Raw genomic sequence first — 20,870 nt, 5'->3', positions numbered from 1 at the left:
GCTCCGCCTCCCGGGTTGACGCCATTCTCCTGCCTCAGCCTCTCCGAGTAGCTGGGACTACAGGCGCCCGCCACCACGCCCGGCTAATTTTTTTTGTAGAGACGGGGTTTCACCGTGGTCTCGATCTCCTGACCTCGTTATCCGCCCACCTCGGCCTTCCAAAGTGCTGGGATTACAAGCGTGAGCCACCGCGCCCAGCCTACAAGTACAATTTCTAACAGAATAATGCTGACACAGCACTTTGAGATGATAGACTACAGAAGTAACAAAAATTGAAGTTAATAATGGACTCCAAGTTAGACTTATCCTGAGAGCCACACCCTTCAAACCGCCTCTGATGCTCAAATATGGTAAAAAAAGGGTTTTGACAATGATTCCCAGCAGCCACTCTCCAGTGTGGGACCAGACCAGCTATCTGGGACAAGTTCATCCCAGCAAGGGGACTATCAAAACCTAATTACAGGATGACTCATCAGTGATGCATTTGGAGAAGGATCTCAGTCAAAAGGGGAAAATACCCAAGTTGTCAAATAAAAGTGGATTCAGTTATGTTTAAAAAATACCTTGACAAAGACAGCTGGGAAAGGCCATGAAGAGAGAGTTCTCATGAATAAATAATAAAAACTATCACAAGATTCTGCAAAGACCACAACCTTGCATTAAGGCAATCTTACACAAAAAATGCTTCAGCAAGGACAGCTGCCCAGCAACTGCCTGTCCAACCCTGGAATGGGAGTACATTGGTTACTGTTCTTTGTAGCCAAGCTTAATTATTTCCAAACCATTATCTTCCTCTTCATTTTTTCTTTAAAAACCATTACTTTACTGAATGCGCAAATCGTTTACCATGGCACGCATATTCGCCAAGGCCCTATTCCCAAATAAATATCATTTTCAGTTAGAGAGCCTGTTATTAGGTTGACAATCATTATCACTCCCTCTCCCGTCCGTGTCGCTCCCACAGCAAAACATCAACCCACTGCCCATTGCGAGGCTGCATCCAGGCAGACAAGCATTGCTGAGGAATAACACACTCGCGTCGACTGGATTTACTGTAACTGGACCCAAATCTCAGACCAGCCGGCGGCCTCTCCAAGGAAGCCCGAGGCGAGGAAGACCCTAGTCAACGTGCACTCCCAACCAGGTCTGGCAAAGGTCGGCCCTCGCATTTAAACGTTAAATGTTGAAGGGCTTTCATGAAAGAGCGATGTGCTCCTGCTTGTATGAGCCGGGGCCGGACGCCGGTAACAGCGGCCGGGGACGGGAGCGAGCCTCAGAATGCGGGAATGTCTGTGGGCCTCCAGGACAGCGGAGGAAGCGGGTCTAGTGAAGCGCGACGACTCTGGGGTGGCAGAAGTGAGAACTATGGGCCCCACGGGGACCTAGGGAACGCACAAAATCGTCCTGAGACGAAACGCCGCGCCGCGGAACGGCCTTCAATGCTATCTCGGGTAAGCGCGGCAATTCCCATAGTTCCCAAAGGCGGCGGCGACACCTTGTGACGTCCTAGCGTTCGGCACGTCGTGTGCGTCACACTAGGCGCCGGCGCGGGGTGCTGACGTCAGGACGCCGGGGCTTGTCGCCGTGACGCTCAGCCGGGCCTTGTGGAGTGCGAGTCTCTGCTGCGGACGCCGGGGGCTGGCGCGGCGTTGGCCGCCCCCGGCCTCGCCGAGTGCAGCGCGCCCGAAGGCCAGTGCCTGCGCTCCGTCCGCGGCCCGGCGTCCGGGGTGGGCGGGGAGGTCGCCGCGCAGACGCCGCACGCTACGCCGCCGGCGCCGGCGTTTCGCGTCGCCCGCTTCCGGCCGCCGCGGCCGCCATTTTGCTCGCGCGGAAGCTCCGCGGTGGGGTGGGAACCCAAGCGGGAGAGCCGCGGGCTTTGCGGCCGCCGCCATGCCGTCGTCCCCGCTGCGGGTGGCGGTGGTGTGCTCGAGCAACCAGAACCGGAGCATGGAGGCGCACAACATCCTCAGGTAGTTGGGCTCCACCCTGTCCCCGCGCGCTCCGCTCCGGCCACCGGTCCTCCCTCTTCCCCGATTCCCTCTGGCCCGCGCCGAGAGCCCGGAGAGGAAGCCGGGCCGGGCCGCGCTCGTGGGTCGGCTGCTTGGGATGGCAGCTGGACGGCAGCGCGCGGCGCCCACACGCGGGCGGGCGTCGCAGGGAAGGCAGGTTCCGGGACGAGGCGCCCGCTGTCCGGTGGTCCTTCGAGCTCCCCGAGGCCGGGCCTGGGGGGGCGAGGGTAGCGGCCGAGGCGAGGGACTGCGCGGCGGCGGCCGATCATGGTATTTCGTGTGCGTCGTTGGCCACCTTTGCTGGAAACGCGCGCAACATAATCTCGGCATAGAACGATGTTGTAAATAACAAAACGGTCTATTTTTTTAATGCCATGGATTTGTGTGTTTGCTACTTCTTGTTTTCTTTTGCAAAAGATCCTCTCTTCCTCCCTGGAACGCCTCCAACCGGTAGTTTCTGGAATACAACGTGGATTTGGTTTGGCTCTGCTAGTTTATATTCGCTGCTAGCTGGCCTTCTGTGACTCTTGTGTAGCATATGTCTAACGAAAGTTTATTCCTGCTTGATAAGTTTTTTTGTTCAGTCACACAGCAAACTGAGAAACTGACCACTTGACTTAGTTAAAATTTGGTATGTGTCAACTTTGGTAGTAAGACCAAATTGAAACGGCTTTTTCCCCCCAAAAGTTACTTACGTGAACTTTAAATGAAAACAGTGTCTCGCTTCTCTTATCGCAGTCCAGCTATAACTTTCCTGAGAAACTTGGGAAAATTAGCAGTCCCTCTTTTTTTTTTTCCTCTCTTTAACAGTGTCACGTGGGCCAGGCACGGTGGCTCACGCGTGTAGTCCCACCACTTTGGGAGGCCGAGGCACGCGGATCACCTGAAGTCAGGAGTTGGAGACCAAAAAACACCTCCCAAAAATCAGTGCCATGTTCATGATCTGCTGATTCTTTTTCTTTTTTTCTTTTTTTGAGATAGAGTCTCGCTCTGTCGCCCAAACTGGAGTGCAGTAGCGCGATTTCGGCTCACTGCAACCTCTGCCTCCCTAGTTCAAGCGATTCTCCTGCCTCAGCCTCCCGAGTAGCTGGGACTACAGGCGCCCACCACCACGCCTGGCTAATTTTTTTTTTTTTTTTTTTTGTACTTTTAGTAGAGACGGAGTTTCACCGTGTTAGCCAGGATGGTCTCGATCTTCTGACCTCGTGATCCGCCCGCCTCGGTCTCCCAACGTGCTAGGGTTACAGGCGTGAGCCACCGCGCCCGGCTTTTTTTTTGTGTATTTAGTAGGAGTTTCACCATACTGGCCAGGCTAATCTCGAACTCCCGACCTCAGGTGATCTGCCCGCCTCGGCCTCCCCAAGTGCTGGGATTACAGGCATCAGCCACCGCATCCAGCCAAAGGTTGTTTTTAAAACTAGAAATATGCTGGATCTTCATTTATAAACTGCAGTTACCTGTAAAAGTGTGATACATTTAAGCAAAACAATGCAAGGCTTACCCCCCCACCCCCCCCAAGACAAAATTATTGTTAATTGGAATAACAAGTGGGCTGGAGACCTTCTGGTTCCACTGGTTCTCCTTGATGATTCTTTGTTCAAGATTTTCTGCTGTATCTGCATAATAAAGATGGAGTAGGCCGGGCGCAGTGGCTCACACCTGTAATCTCAGCACCTTAGGAGGCTGAGGTGGGCGGATCACAAGGTCAGGAGATTGAGACCATCCTGGCTGACACAGTGAAACACCCTCTCTACTGAAAATACAAAAAAATTAGCTGGGTGTGGTGGCGGGCGCCTGTAGTCCTTGTTACTCGGGAGGCTGAGGCAGGAGAATGACGTGAACCCGGGAGGCGGAGCTTGCAGTGAGCCGAGATCATGCCACTGCACTCCAGCCTGGGCGACACAGCAAGAGTCCATCTTAAATAAATTAAATAAATAAATAAATAAATGATGGAGTAGAATTTTTTTTTCTTGAGGTAGAGTCTCTGTAGCCCAGGCTGGAGTGCAATGACGCTATCTTGGCTCACTGCAAGCTCTGCCTCCTGGGTTCACACCATCCTCCTGCCTCAGCCTCCTGAGTAGCTGGGACTTAAGGCGCCTGCCACGACGCCCGGCTAATTTTTTTCTATTTTTAGTAGAGATGGGGTTTCACCGTGTTAGCCAGGATGGTCTCGATCTCCTGACCTGGTGATCTGCCCGCCTGGGCCTCCCAAAGTGCTGGGATTACAGGCGTGAGCCACTGCGCCCGGCAAGATGGAGTAGAAATCTTAACAAAAGGAAATGTTTTAAAAATTCTATTTAGGACCGGGCACGGTGGCTCACGCCTGTAATCCCAGCACTTTGGGAGGCTGAGGCAGGCGGATCGAGAGGTCAGGGATAGAGACCATCTTGGCTAACACGGTGAAACCCTGTCTCTACTAAAAATATTAAAAAATGAGCCAGGCATGGTGACGGGCGCCTGTAGTCCTAGCTACTCGGGAGGCTGAGTCAGGAGAATGGCGTGAACCTGGGAAGCGGGAAGCAGAGCTTGCAGTGAGCTGAGATCTGGCCACTGCACTCCAGCCTGGGTGACAGAGTGAGACTCCGTCTCAAAAAAAAAAAAAAATTATTTAGCTATCTTGTTAATAAAATCAGGTTTAGTGGCTGTTTTAAAGTTATGCCAATCTTACAACCTCGCTGAGACGATGACTGAAGATGACCAAGTCCTTTTTAGTTCAGAGTGGCCAGTGGCCATTGCTGGCAGAGCTGTGGTCTCTGGAAAAGGAGCGGAGAGCACCTCTGAATAATGAATTCTTGGGTGTGCTTTTACCTGTGCCGCCATCATTCAAATTTACTCATAAAAGAGTAGACTCAGAAGAGAGTCAAAAGGAAGTAAGTTTAAGATGACATCTATTACGGATGTCATGAATATGGATATCATGAATTTAATTTAGACATGGACCTTCAATTTCCTTTTTTTTTTTTTTTTTGGAGTTGGAGTCTCGTCTGTTGCCCAGGCTGGAGTGCAATGACACGATCTTGGCTCACTGCAACCTCTGCCTCCCAGGTTGAAGCGATTCTCCTTCAAACCTTCGGAGTAGCTGGGACTACAGGCGCCTGCCACCATGCCCAGCTAATTTTTTGTATTTTTAGTAGAGACGGGGTTTGACCGTGTTAGCCAGGGTGGTCTCGATCTCCTGACCTGGTGATCTGCCCGCCTCGGCCTCCCAAAGTGCTGGGATTACAGGCGTGAGCCACCACGCCCGGCCTGCTTGTTGCAGAAATTCTTACTGTAGAAAATGAAAGTGGTCCCTCAGAAGTACCATTTTGGTGTCCATCTGTCTCTCCATGTGTTCACGCATGCATTGGGGGATAAGCTCTTGTTCTGTTGTCTGCTCCATAGTTAGTATTAACATCATTAGTTTCCTTTTTTTGCCACGAGGTTTATTTTCATTATTCATACAAACAATTTTCTATAATACCCCTGTCAAATGGGAGAATTTGGCAGTCCGATTTTGTGGGGGGAGGGGGTCCCTGCAGAGACTCACAGGCTGGTGGCATTGGCGCTGAGTGCCCAGGTTCACAGCATAGCTTGTGGCTTGTGTCCATCTTGCAGGTGGCTCTTCCTCCACATCAGGACTGGGGTCTCAGGGGTAACAAGGGCAGGAAATCCTTCAGACTCTTAGGTTTCACTCCACTTCTGCTCAGTGGCCTCTGGTCGGCAGGGTGTTCTTCTGTGTCTCGATTTTCTCGCTCGGCCTTATTGAAGTTGGAATTTATGTCTGTTGTCATTTTCCCTTTTTTTTTGTTGTTTTTTTTCCGAGCCAGAGTAAGGCTGGAGTGCAGTGACGTGATCATAGCTCACCACTTCAGCCTTGAATATCTGGGCTAAAACGATCCTCCTGCCTCAGCGCCCCAAAGTATTTGGATTACAGGTGTGAGGCACCACACCCAGAGCATTTTTGCTTTTGAAAATTACCTATTTATGTCCTTTGTCCATTCATTTGGGTTTATTTAGAGGGTTTTAATACTTAGGAACTCTGTGTGATAGTGTTTTTCTATTACACTAGGAAAGCTTGTGAAAGTCAGATTTAGAGAGTCTTTTAGGCATTAAAAACGATGTTTGTGAAAAGCCTAGCAAATGCTTATAAGTGAAAAAAGCAGGAAAATTGTGTATGCAGTTGGGTAGGGCTACATAAAACTGCACAGGAAAGCTGAAATAAAATTGTCAAAAGCAATTGTAGTTAACTGAACATGCACAGTAGCTAGTTGATCAGTGAACCTCGCCCCTTTTAAAAATTTTGGGCCTGGCAAGGTAGCTCTTTGCCTATAGTCCAGTACTTTGGGAGGCTGAGGGAGGAGGATTGCTTGAGCCCAGGAGTTTGAGCCCCGGGCAACACAGTGAGACCCACCATCATTACAAAACATTTTACAAATTAGCCACGTGTGGTTGCACATGCCTGTCTTTCTGGCTGCTTGGGAGACGGGGCAGCAAGATCACTTGAGCCCAAGAGGTTAAGGCTGCGGTGAGCTATGACTGTGAGCTATGACTGCGCCACTGAATTCCTGCCTGGACGACAGACCAAGTCCCTGTCTCTAAAAACAGACACAGTAACAATTTCACCCTATTGAAAATCAGCGTGGACTCTTATTTTCCTGATAAATCCAAGTGATAGTAAGTGTCCACATCTTAGCGTGTTCTGGGGTGATCATCTTTGATGTTAGAGACTAAATTGTTTCAAATACCAGAGTCCTGGGGGTCCTTATGTTTTGGGACAGTGCCAGAAAACTGCCTCATGTTTCCACAGAGCCTCCTGCGCTTGGTACTCCAAGGATTAAAGTGTCCCCTTGGAACCAGTTAGGTTTTTTATTTGTTTGTTTTGTGGTTTTTTGTTTTTGTTTTTTTCTTTTCTTTTTTTTTTGAGATAGAGTCTCATTCTGTCGCCCAGGCTGGAGTGCAGTGGCGCGATCTCGGCTGACTGCAGCCTCTGCCTCCCTAGTTCAAGCGATTCTCTTGCCTCAGCCTCCTGCGTAGCTGGGACTACAGACATGCGCTACCATACCCAGCTAATTTTTTTGTATTTTTAGTAGAGACGGGGTTTCACCAAGTTGGCCAGGCTGGTCTCAACCTCCTGACCTCAGGTGATCCGCCCGCCTTGGCTTGCCAAAGTGCTAGGATTACGGGCGTGAGCCACCGTGCCTGGCCTTATTTATTTATTTATTTTTACAGACAGGGTCTTACTGTGTTGTCCAGGCTGGTATTGAACTCCTGGCCTCCCAAGTAGCTGGGATTACAGGCATGCACCACCATGCCTGGCTAATTTTGTATTTTTAGTAGAGATGGGGTTTCTCCATGTTGGTCAGGCTAGTCTCAAACTCCCGACCTCAGGTGATCTGTCCTCCGCCTCCCAAAGTGTTGGGATTACAGACGTGAGCCACCGCGCCCTGCCTGATAGCTTCTTTATGATAGTGTTTTTGGAGTTTTTTTGAGACAGTCTCACTTTGTCACCCAGGCTGGAGTGCAGTGGCACCATCACGGGGCCCACTGTGACCTCCACCTCCTGGGTTCAAGCGATTCTCCAGCCTCAGCCTCCAGAGTAACTGGGATTACAGGCGCGCACCACCACGCCTGGCTTTTTTTTTTTTTTTTTTTTTTAAGTAGAGACAGGGTTTTGTCATATTGGCCAGGCTGGTCTCAAACTCCTGACCTGAATTGATCCACCTGCTTAGTCTCCCAAAGTGCTGGGATTACAAGCCCTCTGATAGATTTTTGGTACTTGTAAAGACAATTTTTTGGCATACCAGACACATGCTTGTCTGGAAGATTAGTTTACAAAGGCGTTGGCCCTTCAGGCGAAGCCTGTTGGTGTCAGGAGTGTTTTCCAAGCTGTCCTTGCTTTTATGTAAGAAACACTGTTGAGTGGCAAGCTGGCTGCCCTGTCAGTTGCATCAGTTTAGGAGAAATGCTGCTTCTGTTGCCAAATAGCCTTTTTGCCATTCGTGAACATTTTGTTGGGGGAAAAACAAACTGCATTTTGTTTTTAAATAGGCTTGCTTAAAGGAACGTCCAGCAGGTGGTGAGTTCTTGTTAGTGTTGGGAGACAGGCTGTCTCCTTTGGCTGCTGTGATCACGCTGATCCTAGGCTTGTTTGTGCTTTTTTTTTTTTTTGAAACAGAGTCTCTCTCTGTTGTCCAGGCTGGAGTGCAGTGGCGCGATCTCGGCTCGCTGCAACCTCCGCCCCTGGGGTTCACGCAATTCTCCTGCCTCAGCCTCCCGAGTAGCTGGGATTACAGGCGTGGGCCACCACGACTAATTTTTGTATTTTTAGTAGAGATAGGGTTTCACCATGTTGGCCAGGCTGGTGTCAAACTCCTGACCTCAAGTGAGCCACCACGTCCGGCCCTTGTTTGTGCTTTGACGGAACATATTTTATTGTACATTGTCTGAATTGGTAAGGAAGTCATTTTAGGCCTGTTCTTTGGGTGTGCTCCGTGTGGTGTGCCCTGTGTGTGGGCCTCCATCACCCTCTCAGTCACAACCAACAGTTGACTTTATTGCTTTAACCTCACGTTTCCATCGGATCTGTGGTTATGACTGAATGTCAGGAATTTTAATTTTAGCATTTTCATGTTCATTTCACAGTCCGGGTGCCGTGGACACGGGTTTGTAGTCATGAATCGCTGGTGTTGTGCCACATTTCTGGCCGTGTGTGGTAGATGTTTGGGGAGCCGGGTTGTGTAGCTCAGGATATCTAGGGATGTAAGGACTGATACAGCTGTCATCAGCCTCAGGGGACTCAGGTGTTTCACGTACACTAGATGAGCACGTCTTCTCGATGTGTGCGTGGGTGACGAGTGTTGTGGTGCAGCAGGGTGCCCTCGGGCTCTGTTGCCTCCTCTACTCATCCTCGGAGGTGTGTGTGGAGCCGCACGGACTGTCCTGCCCCATGGATGGATATTCGACTTGTCTGTTCTTTTGTGGCTATGGAAGGCCGGCAGTGGACATCCTGCAGGCAGTCACATTGCAGAGGCACGTGTATGTCCGTAGGGCGGGTTTCTAGAAGCCAGCGTCTGTGAGAAAGGCACAGGTGGTTTTCACTTGCTGGGTGTTGCCCCATTATCCACATAGAGGCTGGTTATACTCCAGCAGCCTCCTCTGCCTGAGTTTTTCCTCCCTTGTGACACTGTTACTCATTCAACATTCAGTAATTTTTTTTTTTTTTTTTTTGAGACAGGGTCTCGCTCTTGTTGCCCAGGCTGGAGTGTAGTGGCGCGATCTCAGCTCACTGCAACCTCTGCTTCCTGGATTCAAGCGATTCTCCTGCCTCAGCCTCCCAAGTAGCTGGGACTATACAGGCACCCGCCACCATGCCCGCCTAATTTTTTGTATTTTTAGTAGAGATGGGGTTTCACCATGTTAGCCAGGCTGGTCTTGATATCCTGACCTCATGATCCGCCCACCTCGGCCTCCCAAAGTGCTGGGATTACAGGTGTGAGTCACCACGCCCAGCCTTACTTTTCTTTTTTTTTTTTTTTTTTAATAATGCGGAACTCCTCACGCGTTTGCGTGTCATTCTTGCTCAGGAGCGAAACAGCGGCACTTTTCTGAACGAGGATGACAGGCCTGTGAGAGGAGTTTAGTGTTAATGGAAGTGTATGTGCACCCTGTGCCCTGAGCCAGGCAGATTCCTTCAGATGCAAACCTTTTGTGATTTATAAATAAAGCTAGGTTGAGAAGTCTATATTTTTTAGGTAATTATAAGTATCAGTTCTGATTTTAAAAGAACACATGTTCTATATCAAAGTAACTTTTGTTGTTGTTTTTTTGAGACAGAGTCTCGCTCTTTTGCCCAGGCTGGAGTGCAGTGGTGAGATCTCCAGTCTCTGCAACTTCTGCCTGCTGGGTTCAAGCGATTCTCATGCTTCAGCCTCCCAAGTAGCTGGGACTACAGACGCGCACCACCACGCCCAGCTAATTTTTTTTTTTTTTTTAGTAGAAACGGAGTTGGGGTTTCGCCTCCTGGCCAGGCTAGTCTGAAACTCCCGGCCTCAGGTCATCCATTTGTCTCAGCCTCCCAAAGTGCCTGGATTACAGGTGTGAGCCACCGCGCTCGGTGCCAAAGTAACTTTTTTGCATGTAACTTGTGACAAACTTAAGTGTGGTTGTCAGCGATGACAGAAGAATTTTCTGATCTTACCACACTCCATCAGCGTTTGGAGACGACCTGTCTTTCTCCTTGTGTGAACTAGAGCTCATTGGTGGCACATGACACGTTTCCTGTTCAGCTCTTTTCTCCAGTTGATTAGGAAAAGTATTTGGTCAGTTTCCTCACCTATGACTAGGAAATCTGAGGAACGAGCACTGTCGGACCCATCGCAGCATCTATTCTCTGCCTGCAGCACCCCGAGCCTGTGGGACTCCTTTGGGTGTTGGGTCTCGGTTCCCATGGAGCCAGCACCGTCGGACCCATCGCAGCATCTGTTCTCTGCCTGCAGCACCCCTGAGCCTGTGGGACTCCTTTGGGTGTTGGGTCTCAGTTCTCATGGAGCCAGCATCGTGGGGGTGTTGGGAAACTGGGGGAGACAGAGTTTCCTGTGGTGGAGCGGGCAGTTGGACCTTTGCAAGTCCCTTAGGAATCCTGTGAACTTGGATCCTCCAAAGCCAGGACGTTGGTCGATGGCTAAAATGTTCTGATGAAATCTTCCCCAAGTCCAAGTCAGTCAGTCCTTTCAGTTTAAAGTAAAGCCTTAAACAAGCTATTCTGTTCAGATGTGGCTTTGTGATTGTCAATTCTGGTTTGATTGCTTTTGTGTAACTTGTTACAGCCTGTCTCCCAGGCTGGAGTGCAGTGGCATGATCTCGGCTCACTGCAAGCTCTGCCTCCCAGGTTCACGCCATTCTCCTGCCTCAGCCTCCCGAGTAGCTGGGACTACAGGCGCCCACCACTGCACCGGGCTAATTTTTTGTATTTTTAGTAGAGATGAGTTTTCACCATGTTAGCCAGGATGGTCTCGATCTCCTGACCTCGTAATCCACCTGCCTCGGCCTCCCAAAGTGCTGGGATTGCAGCCGTGAGCCACCGCGCCCGGCCTTTTTTTTTTTTTTTCTTTTTGAGATGGAGTCTTGCTCTGTTGCCCAGGCTGCTGGAGTGCAATGGCATGGTCTCAGCTCACTGCAACCTCCGCCTCCCGGGTTCAATGGATTTTCCTGCCTCAGCCTCCCAAGTAGCTGAGATTGTAGGCACCCGCCACCACACCTAGCTAATTTTTGTATTTTTAGTAGAGACAGGGTTTCACTATGTTGGCCAGGCTGGTCTTTATCTCTTGACTTTGTGATCCACCCACCTTGGCCTCCTAAAGTGCTGGGATTACAGGCACGAGCCACCGTGCCCGGCCGAGATTAAAAATTTGAAGACATGTTCTCTACTATTAGCCAATGAAATTATTCATTTTCTTTCTATCCCATTTCCTGTCCCTTGCTTTTGGAATTTTGTGTCTTAGTGTGACTGTGATTTTTTCTCTCCTTTTGTCTTTCAGCAAACGGGGATTCAGCGTCCGATCCTTTGGAACAGGGACTCACGTGAAGCTTCCAGGACCAGCTCCCGACAAGCCCAATGTTTATGATTTCAAAACCACATATGACCAGATGTACAATGATCTTCTTAGGAAAGACAAAGAACTGTATCCCAGCGGGTTGCCCTTTAAAAACCCCCCGTGTGGTCCTCCCTGGAAGGTGTTACGTGTGGCTCGGGCACAGGAGGCGTGTCACCCTGTGCAGTGCACACACTGGCTCCTCCTCTGTCTTTGCGAGAGCTTGGTTTCTATTCCTGGTGCACATCGGATCGTCCACGGGTTAGTTCCAGTGCCACCCATGGCAGTAGGTGTGGTGAGGCGCACAGACACGGTGTGGGATTCACATTGACGTGGTTCAGCGGAGGGTCGTGACATAGCATAGACCAGGGATGCTTAGGTGAGGAGGTGGAACCCACAAATCCCACTGCTTTTCACACTGCAGGGCTACCCCGTTATTTCCTTTGCCAGGTAGGTGTGCGTGCGTGTGTGTGTGTGTGTGTGTGTGTGCGTGCGCGCGCGCATGCATGTCTGATACACATGGAGCCGGGCTGCTTCACACATATGGTGAGGTCCTTAGAGGGTCAGATAAAGAAGAGGGCGGAGCTTGCTACCCTAGCTGTTAGAAGAAATAATGGGAGAGAACTTTCCTTCATTTCAGGAGGACACAGAGCAGGCTGGGTCTGCCGCGAAGACTCCTGTAGAGAGAAGACTATTCTTAAACTAGATTCTGATGGACGCAACACCAGTTGCATAATGGTTATGACAATCAGTGCCCAGGTTTTTGACCAGGCATTTCATGGTCACCCCCACGCTAATGGAAAGTTTCTGGATCTTGTTTTGTTATAGTGAGTGATCTGTAGTTCTCAGAACAGAGGCCAAACGTATTCCAAATGAAAAGAGAATAGGTGTCAAATGCTAAACCTTTTGTCCTCCTGTTGGCACTGTTGCCATCCCGCCCTCTCCCAACATCCCCGCCCTCACCCAACATCCCTGGCCTCGCCCAGCATTGTCTATGTATTGGCACTCTTGCCATCCCCGCCCTTTCCCAGCAGAGTCTCACTCTGTCACCCCGGCTGGAGTGCCGTGGCGAGATCTCGGCTCACTGCAGACTCACTGCAGCATCCGCCTCCCAGGTTCCAGCAATTCTCCTGCCACAGCCTCCCGGATAGCTGGGATTACAGGCATCCGCCACCACACCCGGCTAATTTTTGTATTTTTAGTAGAGACAGGGTTTCACCATGTTGGCCAGACTGGTCTTGAACTCCTGACTTCAGGTGATCCACCCTCCTCGTCTTCCCAAAGTGCTGGGATTACAAGTGTGAGCCACCATGTTCGGCCCTACTCTTGTATTTATTTATTTATTTATTTTTTGAGATGGAGTCTCACCCTGTTGCCCAAGCTGGAGTGCAGCGGCTTGATCTCAGCTCACTGCAACCTCCCCCTCCCAGGTTCAAGCGATTCTCTGCCTCAGCCTCCCGAATAGCTGGGATTACAGGCGCCTGCTGTCATGCCCGGCTAATTTTTGTATTTTTAGTAGAGATGGGGTTTCACCATCTTGACCAAACTGGTCTTGAACTCTTGACCTCGTGATCCACCCACCTCGGCCTCTCAAAGTGTTGGGATTACAGGCATGAGCCACCATGCCTGGCCTTTTGCAATTTTTAATAAGCTAAGAAAATTCTTATACACAGGTAGATTAATTAGGTAGCCAGGAATGGCCCCTGAAGGTATGTCTAGCAAAACCTAGAACTGCATCCTAGCCATCACTGCACCTTCTGCCCTCCCTGCTGTCTCCTCTGCCAGTTACAGTTAAAAGGTTGTGGGTGAGGACGCTGAGCAGAGTCCCGGGCGTCTGCTGTCAGCTCCCCAGCCCGGCCTGCCTGCCAAGCCATCTGGGTGTGCCGCAGTGGAGAGTGTGGTGCTTGTGACGCGGTGGTGCTGGGAGCCATCCTGGTGGCAGATGCGGGCTCTCACTGCGAGTCAATGTAAGTCCCGGGGGACTGTCAGCGGCACGTCCTACTGCCCCTCTCTACAGAAGCCCTGGTAACCTGCGTTTGGAAAAATCTCTAAGGATTTCTGAGGAGCTGTCAGTAGGCCGTGTCCTCGTCCACCGTGTGTGGGGCACGGCTCCGACATGGCTCTGCTCCCGTCGTGGGCTGAAAAGGAGCAGGTGGGGCTGTGCCTCGGAAAGGAGGCCCTCCCGACATGCCTTTGTGCGGGCTCCCTGTCCATGTGTCTCCACCCCGAGCCTTACGGCGATGGATGACCACAGAGCCCCTTCCAAGAGTCTGGTTTAGGGCTGGGTCTTCCCATCGCCCTAGAGGAGGCTTTCGTCTCATCTCATGATTCACATTAAACTCTGATGTGCCATGAAGCTTACCCTGAGGTCCTGTTTTTGAAAATTACTCTTCAGTTAGCACTGTTCATTTTTAAGTTCATGTATATTCAGTAAGAGAAAGAAAAGCAGAGAGTGATGCACATCCTCACACTCCCTTGATTGGTGTAAGCTCAGCTCCTTCATGTCAGCCCACTGACTTCCCAGGTTCCAGACCTGGGAAGTACTTGCCACGTTCTGCAAGGACTGAGTTCAGCTTCAGCAGTCTCATCCAGAAGGACTTGGTATAGGGAGAGGATGAGCCTGTCTCTGGTCATTCTAAAAGAAGGAGCTGAGCCCAGTGTCCCAGAATTCGGAAGCTCCTCCTTTGCAGAGGGACTGTAGGGGTTGGTGGTCTCCCAGGAAGCATCTGCCCAGAAGAACCCCGCGTGCGTGTGTGTGCTCTTGGTGTGTGGTGCGGGGAAGGAGTGGCAGCAGGGGTGGCCCTGGGACACTGTCAGCCACAGGCTCTGCCTTGGGGACCTCGTGTGGGAAAGGCATTGCCTGTGGTGGCCCCTCAGGAGGCGCTAGGAGGAGCGTGCCTTCGTTACGTTGCTTATTTCACTCGAGGGGCATCTTTGTCCTTTGGGTGGGGGCAGAAGGTGCAGAACGGGGAGCCTGCCACTTAGCTAAAGCTCTTCCACACGATGCTCTTGGCCTGGAAAGGAGCGAAGTCCCCAGGCAGTTCCCTGTGGACATTGGCACGACGCTGGGTGGGGCCTCGGGTGTTGAGATGCGCAGGTCGGGAGGACCCCGATAACGTTTCCTGGTTAGCGATGGGTGCAGCGGGCCTGCGGGAAGTGACGGTTGCAAGTGACAGCCTGAAAGCAAATCTGTCCACAGCAGCCAGTGCGTTGGCAGGAGTCATCGCCATGAACTGCAGTGGAAGCAATTGGGGGTTCAAGATGTGACCCAAAGATCAGATGCAGCGCTTGGTCGAGTGTTTACAGTGTCAAGACAAAGGACAGGCCAGCGCGGTGGCTCACGCCTGTAGTCCCAGCACTTTGGGAGGCCGAGGTGGGTGGATCATGAGGTCAGAAGTTAGAGACCAGCCTGGCCAACATAGTGAAACTCCGTTTCTACCAAAAATACAAAAATTAGCTGGGCGTGGTGGTGGGCGCCTGTAGTCCCAGCTCCTCGGGAGGCTGAGGCAGGAGAATTGCTTGAATCTGGGAGGCAGAGCTTGCAGTGAGCCGAGATCGCGCTACAGCACTCCAGCCTGGGTGACAGAGCGAGACTCTGTCTCAAAAAAATAAGAAAGGAAGGACAATGTGACTTTGGAGGAAAATGCTGCTTGTTCAGAGGCAGGGCCAGGGTCGAGGGGGACCAAGTGGCCCAAGGTGAGGGAGACCCACCACCTCTGCCATCTGCCTACTTGCCGTGTTGCCAGGGCCTAGGTTTCTCTGTGCGTGCCCACCTCACAGAATTTCTGATAATTAAATAAATTAGGACATGCACACACTGAGCCTGAGACAGAGTGTTTTAAAGCCCTCAATAAATTTTGGCCAGTTGTCCTATTAGTATTGAAATACTTAATTTATTATTATTATTTTTTTAGATATGGGTCTTGCTGTGTTACCCAGGTTTGTCTCGAACTCCTGGCTTCAAGTGATCCTCACACGTTGGCCTTCCAGAGTACTTGGATTAGAGGTGTGAGCCACTATTCTCAGCTTTCATTTCTTAAATACAAAATCTCCTTGACTTTCTGTGAGGTTGCCTGCTGGTAAACCCATGCTAAAGTCAAAAAATCCTACATTGAGCCATAATAAGTTAGAGACTGTCTGTATTTGGCTATAGATGGCTGATTTTGGTCTTTTCCCCCACAAGCCAGAAGTGAACCTGAGGGGTTGAGGGACTTGATGCCTCTGAAACCTCCCTTGGGGATTGTTGAGGGCGCGAGTCTAGGTTTGCAGCACTGGGATGCGAGCCTTCTGTAAAGTTAAACGAGCCACGTCTGCAATCCCAGCCTGGGGAGACCGAGGCAGGAGGCTCACTTGAGCCCAGGAGCCGGGGGCCAGCCTGGGCAGCATAGCAAGCCTCTGTCTTGACAAAAAACACACAGATGTGGTGGGTGTGGTGGCACAGCTACTCGGGAAGCTGAGGCAGGAGGCTCATTTGAGCCCAGGAGGCTTCATTGGGCTGTGATTGCACCATTGCACTCCAGCCTGAGATAGAGAACAAGGCTGTCTCTTTCTTAAAAAGTTTCATCCACATTTTCTTTTGGGAATTAATAGTATACATACATGGGGCTGGTTGCAGTGGCTGACACCTGTAATCCCAATACTGGGAGACCGAGGCAGGTGGATCACCTGAGTTGCGGAGTTTGAGACCAGCCTGGCCAACAGGATAAAACCCTGTCTCTACTAAAAGTACAAAATGCCAGGCACGGTGGCACACGCCTGTAATCCCAGCACTTTGGGAGGCTGAGGCGGGTGGATCACCCAAGGTCGAGAGTTTGGGAGCAGCCTGACCAACACGGAGAAACCCCCTGTCTCTACTAAAAATAAAAAATTAGCCGGGCATGGTGGTGCATGCCTGTGATCCTAGCTACTCATGAGGCTGAGGCAGGAGAATCACTTGAACCTGGGAGACGGAGGCTGTGGTGAGGCGAAGTTGCGCCATTGCACTCGGGCGTGGGCGACAAGAATGAAACTGTCTCCAAAAAAAAAAATACAAAAAGTAGCTGGGTGTGGTGGCATGCACTTGTAATCCCAGCGACTTGGGTGGCTGAGGTGGGAGGGTCACTTGAACCCAGGAGGCAGAGGCTGCAGTGAGCTGAGATTGCACTGTTGGACTCCAGCCAAGGCAACAGAGTGAGACTCCGTCTCAAGTAGTAATAATAATAGTAGTAGCATATATACATGGACCAGGGATGGGGATCTAAGCTCCCCTGACCTATGTAGACAAATGAGAACTCTCTCCTGTGCAGGTTCTCTCCTTGGGCGGACTGACCGTTTTATCAAGAATTGTTTTTATTGAGATAAAATGTACAAATCATGCACTTCCCTGAGTTGCGTGTCCAGTTCTGTGGGTTTCAGAACATTCATGGAGTTGCAGCCGTCACCACAATTGGTTTTGAGACACTTTTCGTCTCCCAAGGCTGTTTGCTGCTGCTGCCCATTCTCCTCCCAGTGCCTGTAGCTGCTTCCCGTGCTACAGATCCGCCCATTCCACACTGTTCAGTGTAGCTGCTTCTCGTGCTACAGATCCGCCCATTCCACACTGTCCAGTTCATATACAACCTTTTGTTCTTTCACTGAGCATGCGTGGAACTATTTCTAGGTCCCAAATTTCTTTGCCATGACTTTTCCTCACTTGGCCTTAGTGGCACGTGGAGTAGAGCAGCTTTGCGCCGGGTGTCCTGCCGAGGGGCTTGAACCTCGCTCCCAGGGTCACGTGCAGAGGCTTCTCTATTTTTTTTTTCATTTTACACTGAAGCCACTTTCCATAGTTGAGCTTTCTTGTGGGATTTTTTCATTTTTGATCGAAAGGAGTCTGGTTAAGCCATCCCAAGCTTGCCTGGAGTGCCTTTGGGGAGAAGATAAGTGACTTCTGTTTCTAAGTTAATGAATGGCAGTCTGACCTAGTGAAGTGTCACTCAGCCCAGTGAGGGGGTCCAGGCAACAGCTGCTGGCCCAGAAGGTAGAGGAGGAGGGAGAGGCCGTTCTGAAAGGAGGGCTGGGGTGGCTGACACCAGCCTGGACAGTTCCCCCCTGCTCCAGAGCAGCCCGTTCAGCCACATGAGAAGGTGTGTGGGAGTCTCACAGGATCCTACAGAAAGTTCATCCTGTGTGCATTTAAGTTAGTGAAGGTTTACCAGCTTTTTGTGTTATGAACTGCAAAACCACTTGTCTTCAAAAGCAAGTAAATATGTAGCTCTAAATGTTAACGTGACTGTTTTCCTGTGAAATGCAAATGCATCTAACACTTTGCTGGGTCTTTTCTGGCTGCGCAGCTAGAGACCAATCCTGTGTCTGGCATACTGTTTGTACTTCTCTTGTGGATTTTTTTCTAATTACCTAATTTTTTCTAATTACGTTTGGGGTTTGGATTATTATTATTATTATTATTTGGTTTTGAGACAGGGTGTCTCTCTGTCGCCCAGGCTGCAATGCAGTGGTGCTGTCACAGCTCACTGCAGCCTGGGCGTCCCAGACTCAGGTAGGTGATCCTCCCACGTCACCCTCCCCAGTAGCTGGGACCACAGGCCTATGCCATGCCCAGCTTTTTTTTTTTTTTTTTAATTGAGACAGAGTCTCACTCTGTTGCCCAGGCTGGAGTGCAATGGCACAACCTTGGCACACTGCAACCTCCACCCCCTGGGTTCAAGTGATTTTCCTGCCTCAGCCTCCTGAGCAGCTGGGATTACAGGCGGCCACCACGCCTGGCTAATTTTTGTACTTTTAGTAGAGACGGGGTTTCACCATGTTGGCCAGGCTGGTCCTGACCTCAAGTGATGAGCCCGCCTTGGCCTCCCAAAGCTCTAGGATTATAGGGGTTGCCACTGCACCTGGCTTGTGTTTTAAATTACACATTTGTTCAAGTCCATCCTCTGAATTCATTGTCTTTTAGGTTAACTTTTGTGTGTGCCCACTTCCCTGTGGACATTTCCTTGTCTCAGAGTAAAATTTGATAGATTTCTTTTTTGAGATGGAGTCTCGGTCTGTCGCCCCTGCTGGAGTGCAGTGGCATGATCTTGGCTCACTGCAATCTTTGCCTCCCGGGTTCAAGCGATTCTCCTGCCTCAGCATCCTGAGTAGCTGGGATTACAGGCACGGTGTACCACCACGCCTGGCTAATTTTGGTATTTTTAGTAGAGATTGGGTTTCACCAGGTTGGCAACTCCTGACCTCTGGTGAACCACGTGTTTTGGCCTTCCAAAGTTTTGAGATTACAGGTGTGAGCCACTGTGTCCGGCCCCATGTGTGTGTATATATATATATATGCTAATTCAGATGAATAGCATAATTCCCAAAAAGGAAATGCTTTATTTCCTTTATTTATTTACTGTTTTGAGACCGAGTCTTCTTCTGTCGCCCAGGCCGGAGTGCAGTGGTGGGATCTTGGCTCACTGCAACCTCCGTCTCCCAGGTTCAAATGATTCTCCTGCCTCAGCCTCCTGAGTAGCTGGGATTATAGGCATGCGCCGCCACACCAGGCTAATTTTTGTATTTTTAGTAGAGATGGGATTTCATCACGTTGGCCAGGCTGGCCTTGAACTGCTGACCTCAAGTGATCCACCCGCCTTGGCCTCCCAAAGTGCTGGGATTACAGGTGTGAGCCACTGCGCCTGGCCCAGCAGCTGTGTTTTAAAATAGTTTTGGGAAGGTATTTGTCAAACGAATGTGTTCCTAAGCCAGACACCGATTCCCAGAGAAACTCTGATCGTGGGTTTTAGAAAAGCATTCATGCCTAAAATGTAAATTACGGCCTTAAGATATTGCAGGTAAGGCCAGAGATACTGGCCTGCTCTTCTCATCTGAGACGACAGAGGTAGAATGGAGCTGATTGGCTGAGGTAGTCGCTGGTGGTCATTTGAGGGTCTGGACAGAATGGAGCTGTGCTGACTGTGCCTTCATCTTCAAGAGGTAGCCCAGGGTCCGGCCCACAAGCCTGTGAGTTTTCACCTAGTCTGCAGCAGGTCAGATGCTGTTTGCAAAGTCGTTTCGCGGTGCCTGCAGACGCAAGGCCATGGTGGACCCCCCAGAGCTGGCCTGAGCCTTGTGTGGCTCTGCGTTGAGGCCATGGTTACAGTTGGGTGCCCAGCAGCTCCAGAGATGGCCACGAGACCTTTTCGAGGGGTTCCTGAGTTCTGTTTGTGCAGCCTCTGTGCTTTGCCAAAAAGCATTCGCTATCAAAATGGAATTTTTTTTTTTTTGAGACAGAGTTTTGCTCTTTTTGCCCAGGCTGGAGTGCAATGGCTTGGTCTTGGCTCACTGCAAGCTCCGCTTCCCGGGTTCAAGCGATTCTCCTGCCTCAGCCCCCCCAAGTAGCTGGGATTACAGGCACCCACCACCACGCCTGGCTAATTCTTTGTATTTTTAGTAGAGATGGAGTTTCGCCATGTTAGCCAGGATGGTCTCCATCTTCTGACCTTGTGATCCGCCCGTCATGGCCTCCCAAAGTGCTGGGATTACAGGCGTGAGCCACCGTGCCTGGCCAAACTTTTTGTATTTTTTGTAGAGATGGGGTTTTGCCATGTTGGCCAGGCTGGTCTCAAACTCCTGGCCTCAAGTGATCCATCCGCACTGGCCTCCCATAGTGCTGGGATTATAGGATTGAGCCACCATGCCCAGCCTCAAAGTGAATTTATTTTTTTGAGACAGGGTCTCTCTCTGTCTTTAACATTGGAGTTGAGTGGCCCCATCATAGCTCCCTGTAGCCTCATGGTCCCTGGGCTCAATCCTCCCACCTCAGCCTCCTGAGTAGCTGGGACTGCAGGCATGAGCCACCCCGCCTGGCCTGATTTTTTTATTTTTAGTAGAAATGAGGTTTCGCCCTGTTGCCCAGGCTGGTCTTGGACTCCTGAGCTCAAGCAGTCCGCCTGCCTTGGCCTCCCAGAGTGCTGGGATTACAGGTGTCAGTCCCTGTGCCCGGCCCAAATGTATTTCTTGATACATTGACGTGGAAGTGGTAGTTGGCAAGCTTGTGGCATAGTGTGGTGAGTGGATCCCAGTCCATCCAGGGAACCCAGAGCATAGCGCTGTGCACAGCCGTGGTCGGTGTCACCTGCTCTTCTCACTCCCTCCTGAGTACGGAGCTGCCGTCCATGCTTGTGGCGCACTCGGCTGTTCTTGTCACCCACATGCACGGCGCTCCCTCCAGACGCGCCTGCCATAGCCGCTGCCCGGTCCCTGCAGCACTGGTTCCTCCTTTCTTGGCTGAGGTGCCACTGCCCAGGCTGTTGGCATCTGGGTCAGAGCCCTGGGCAGTCAC

The 20,870-nt window shown here is 50.8% G+C and overlaps 1 protein-coding gene across 2 annotated transcripts in view; it reads left to right on the top strand.

Annotated features, from left to right (window-relative positions):
• The first annotated feature begins 1,570 nt into the window (after positions 1 to 1,570).
• The window catches only part of SSU72 (SSU72 homolog, RNA polymerase II CTD phosphatase), a 33,100-nt gene continuing 13,800 nt past the window's right edge, over positions 1,571 to 20,870 (top strand). The window contains exons 1-3 of one of the 2 annotated variants that reach the window (XM_030805858.1): positions 1,571 to 1,970; positions 11,525 to 11,839; positions 13,596 to 15,454. In XM_030805858.1, coding sequence (XP_030661718.1) covers positions 1,891 to 1,970; positions 11,525 to 11,839; positions 13,596 to 13,857 — 657 coding nt within the window. In that variant the 5' untranslated portion in view covers positions 1,571 to 1,890 and the 3' untranslated portion in view covers positions 13,858 to 15,454. Of the gene's footprint in view, positions 1,971 to 11,524; positions 11,840 to 13,595; positions 15,455 to 20,870 lie in introns of those variants that run through there. The other variant, XM_030805859.1, reaches the window with a different exon arrangement.

Source organism: Nomascus leucogenys, chromosome 24 (genome assembly GCF_006542625.1).
Source record: "Nomascus leucogenys isolate Asia chromosome 24, Asia_NLE_v1, whole genome shotgun sequence".
Classification (NCBI taxonomy): Eukaryota; Metazoa; Chordata; class Mammalia; order Primates; family Hylobatidae; genus Nomascus; species Nomascus leucogenys.
Note: the sequence above shows the minus strand (reverse complement) of the source record. Positions and strands in the feature narration are given on the sequence as shown.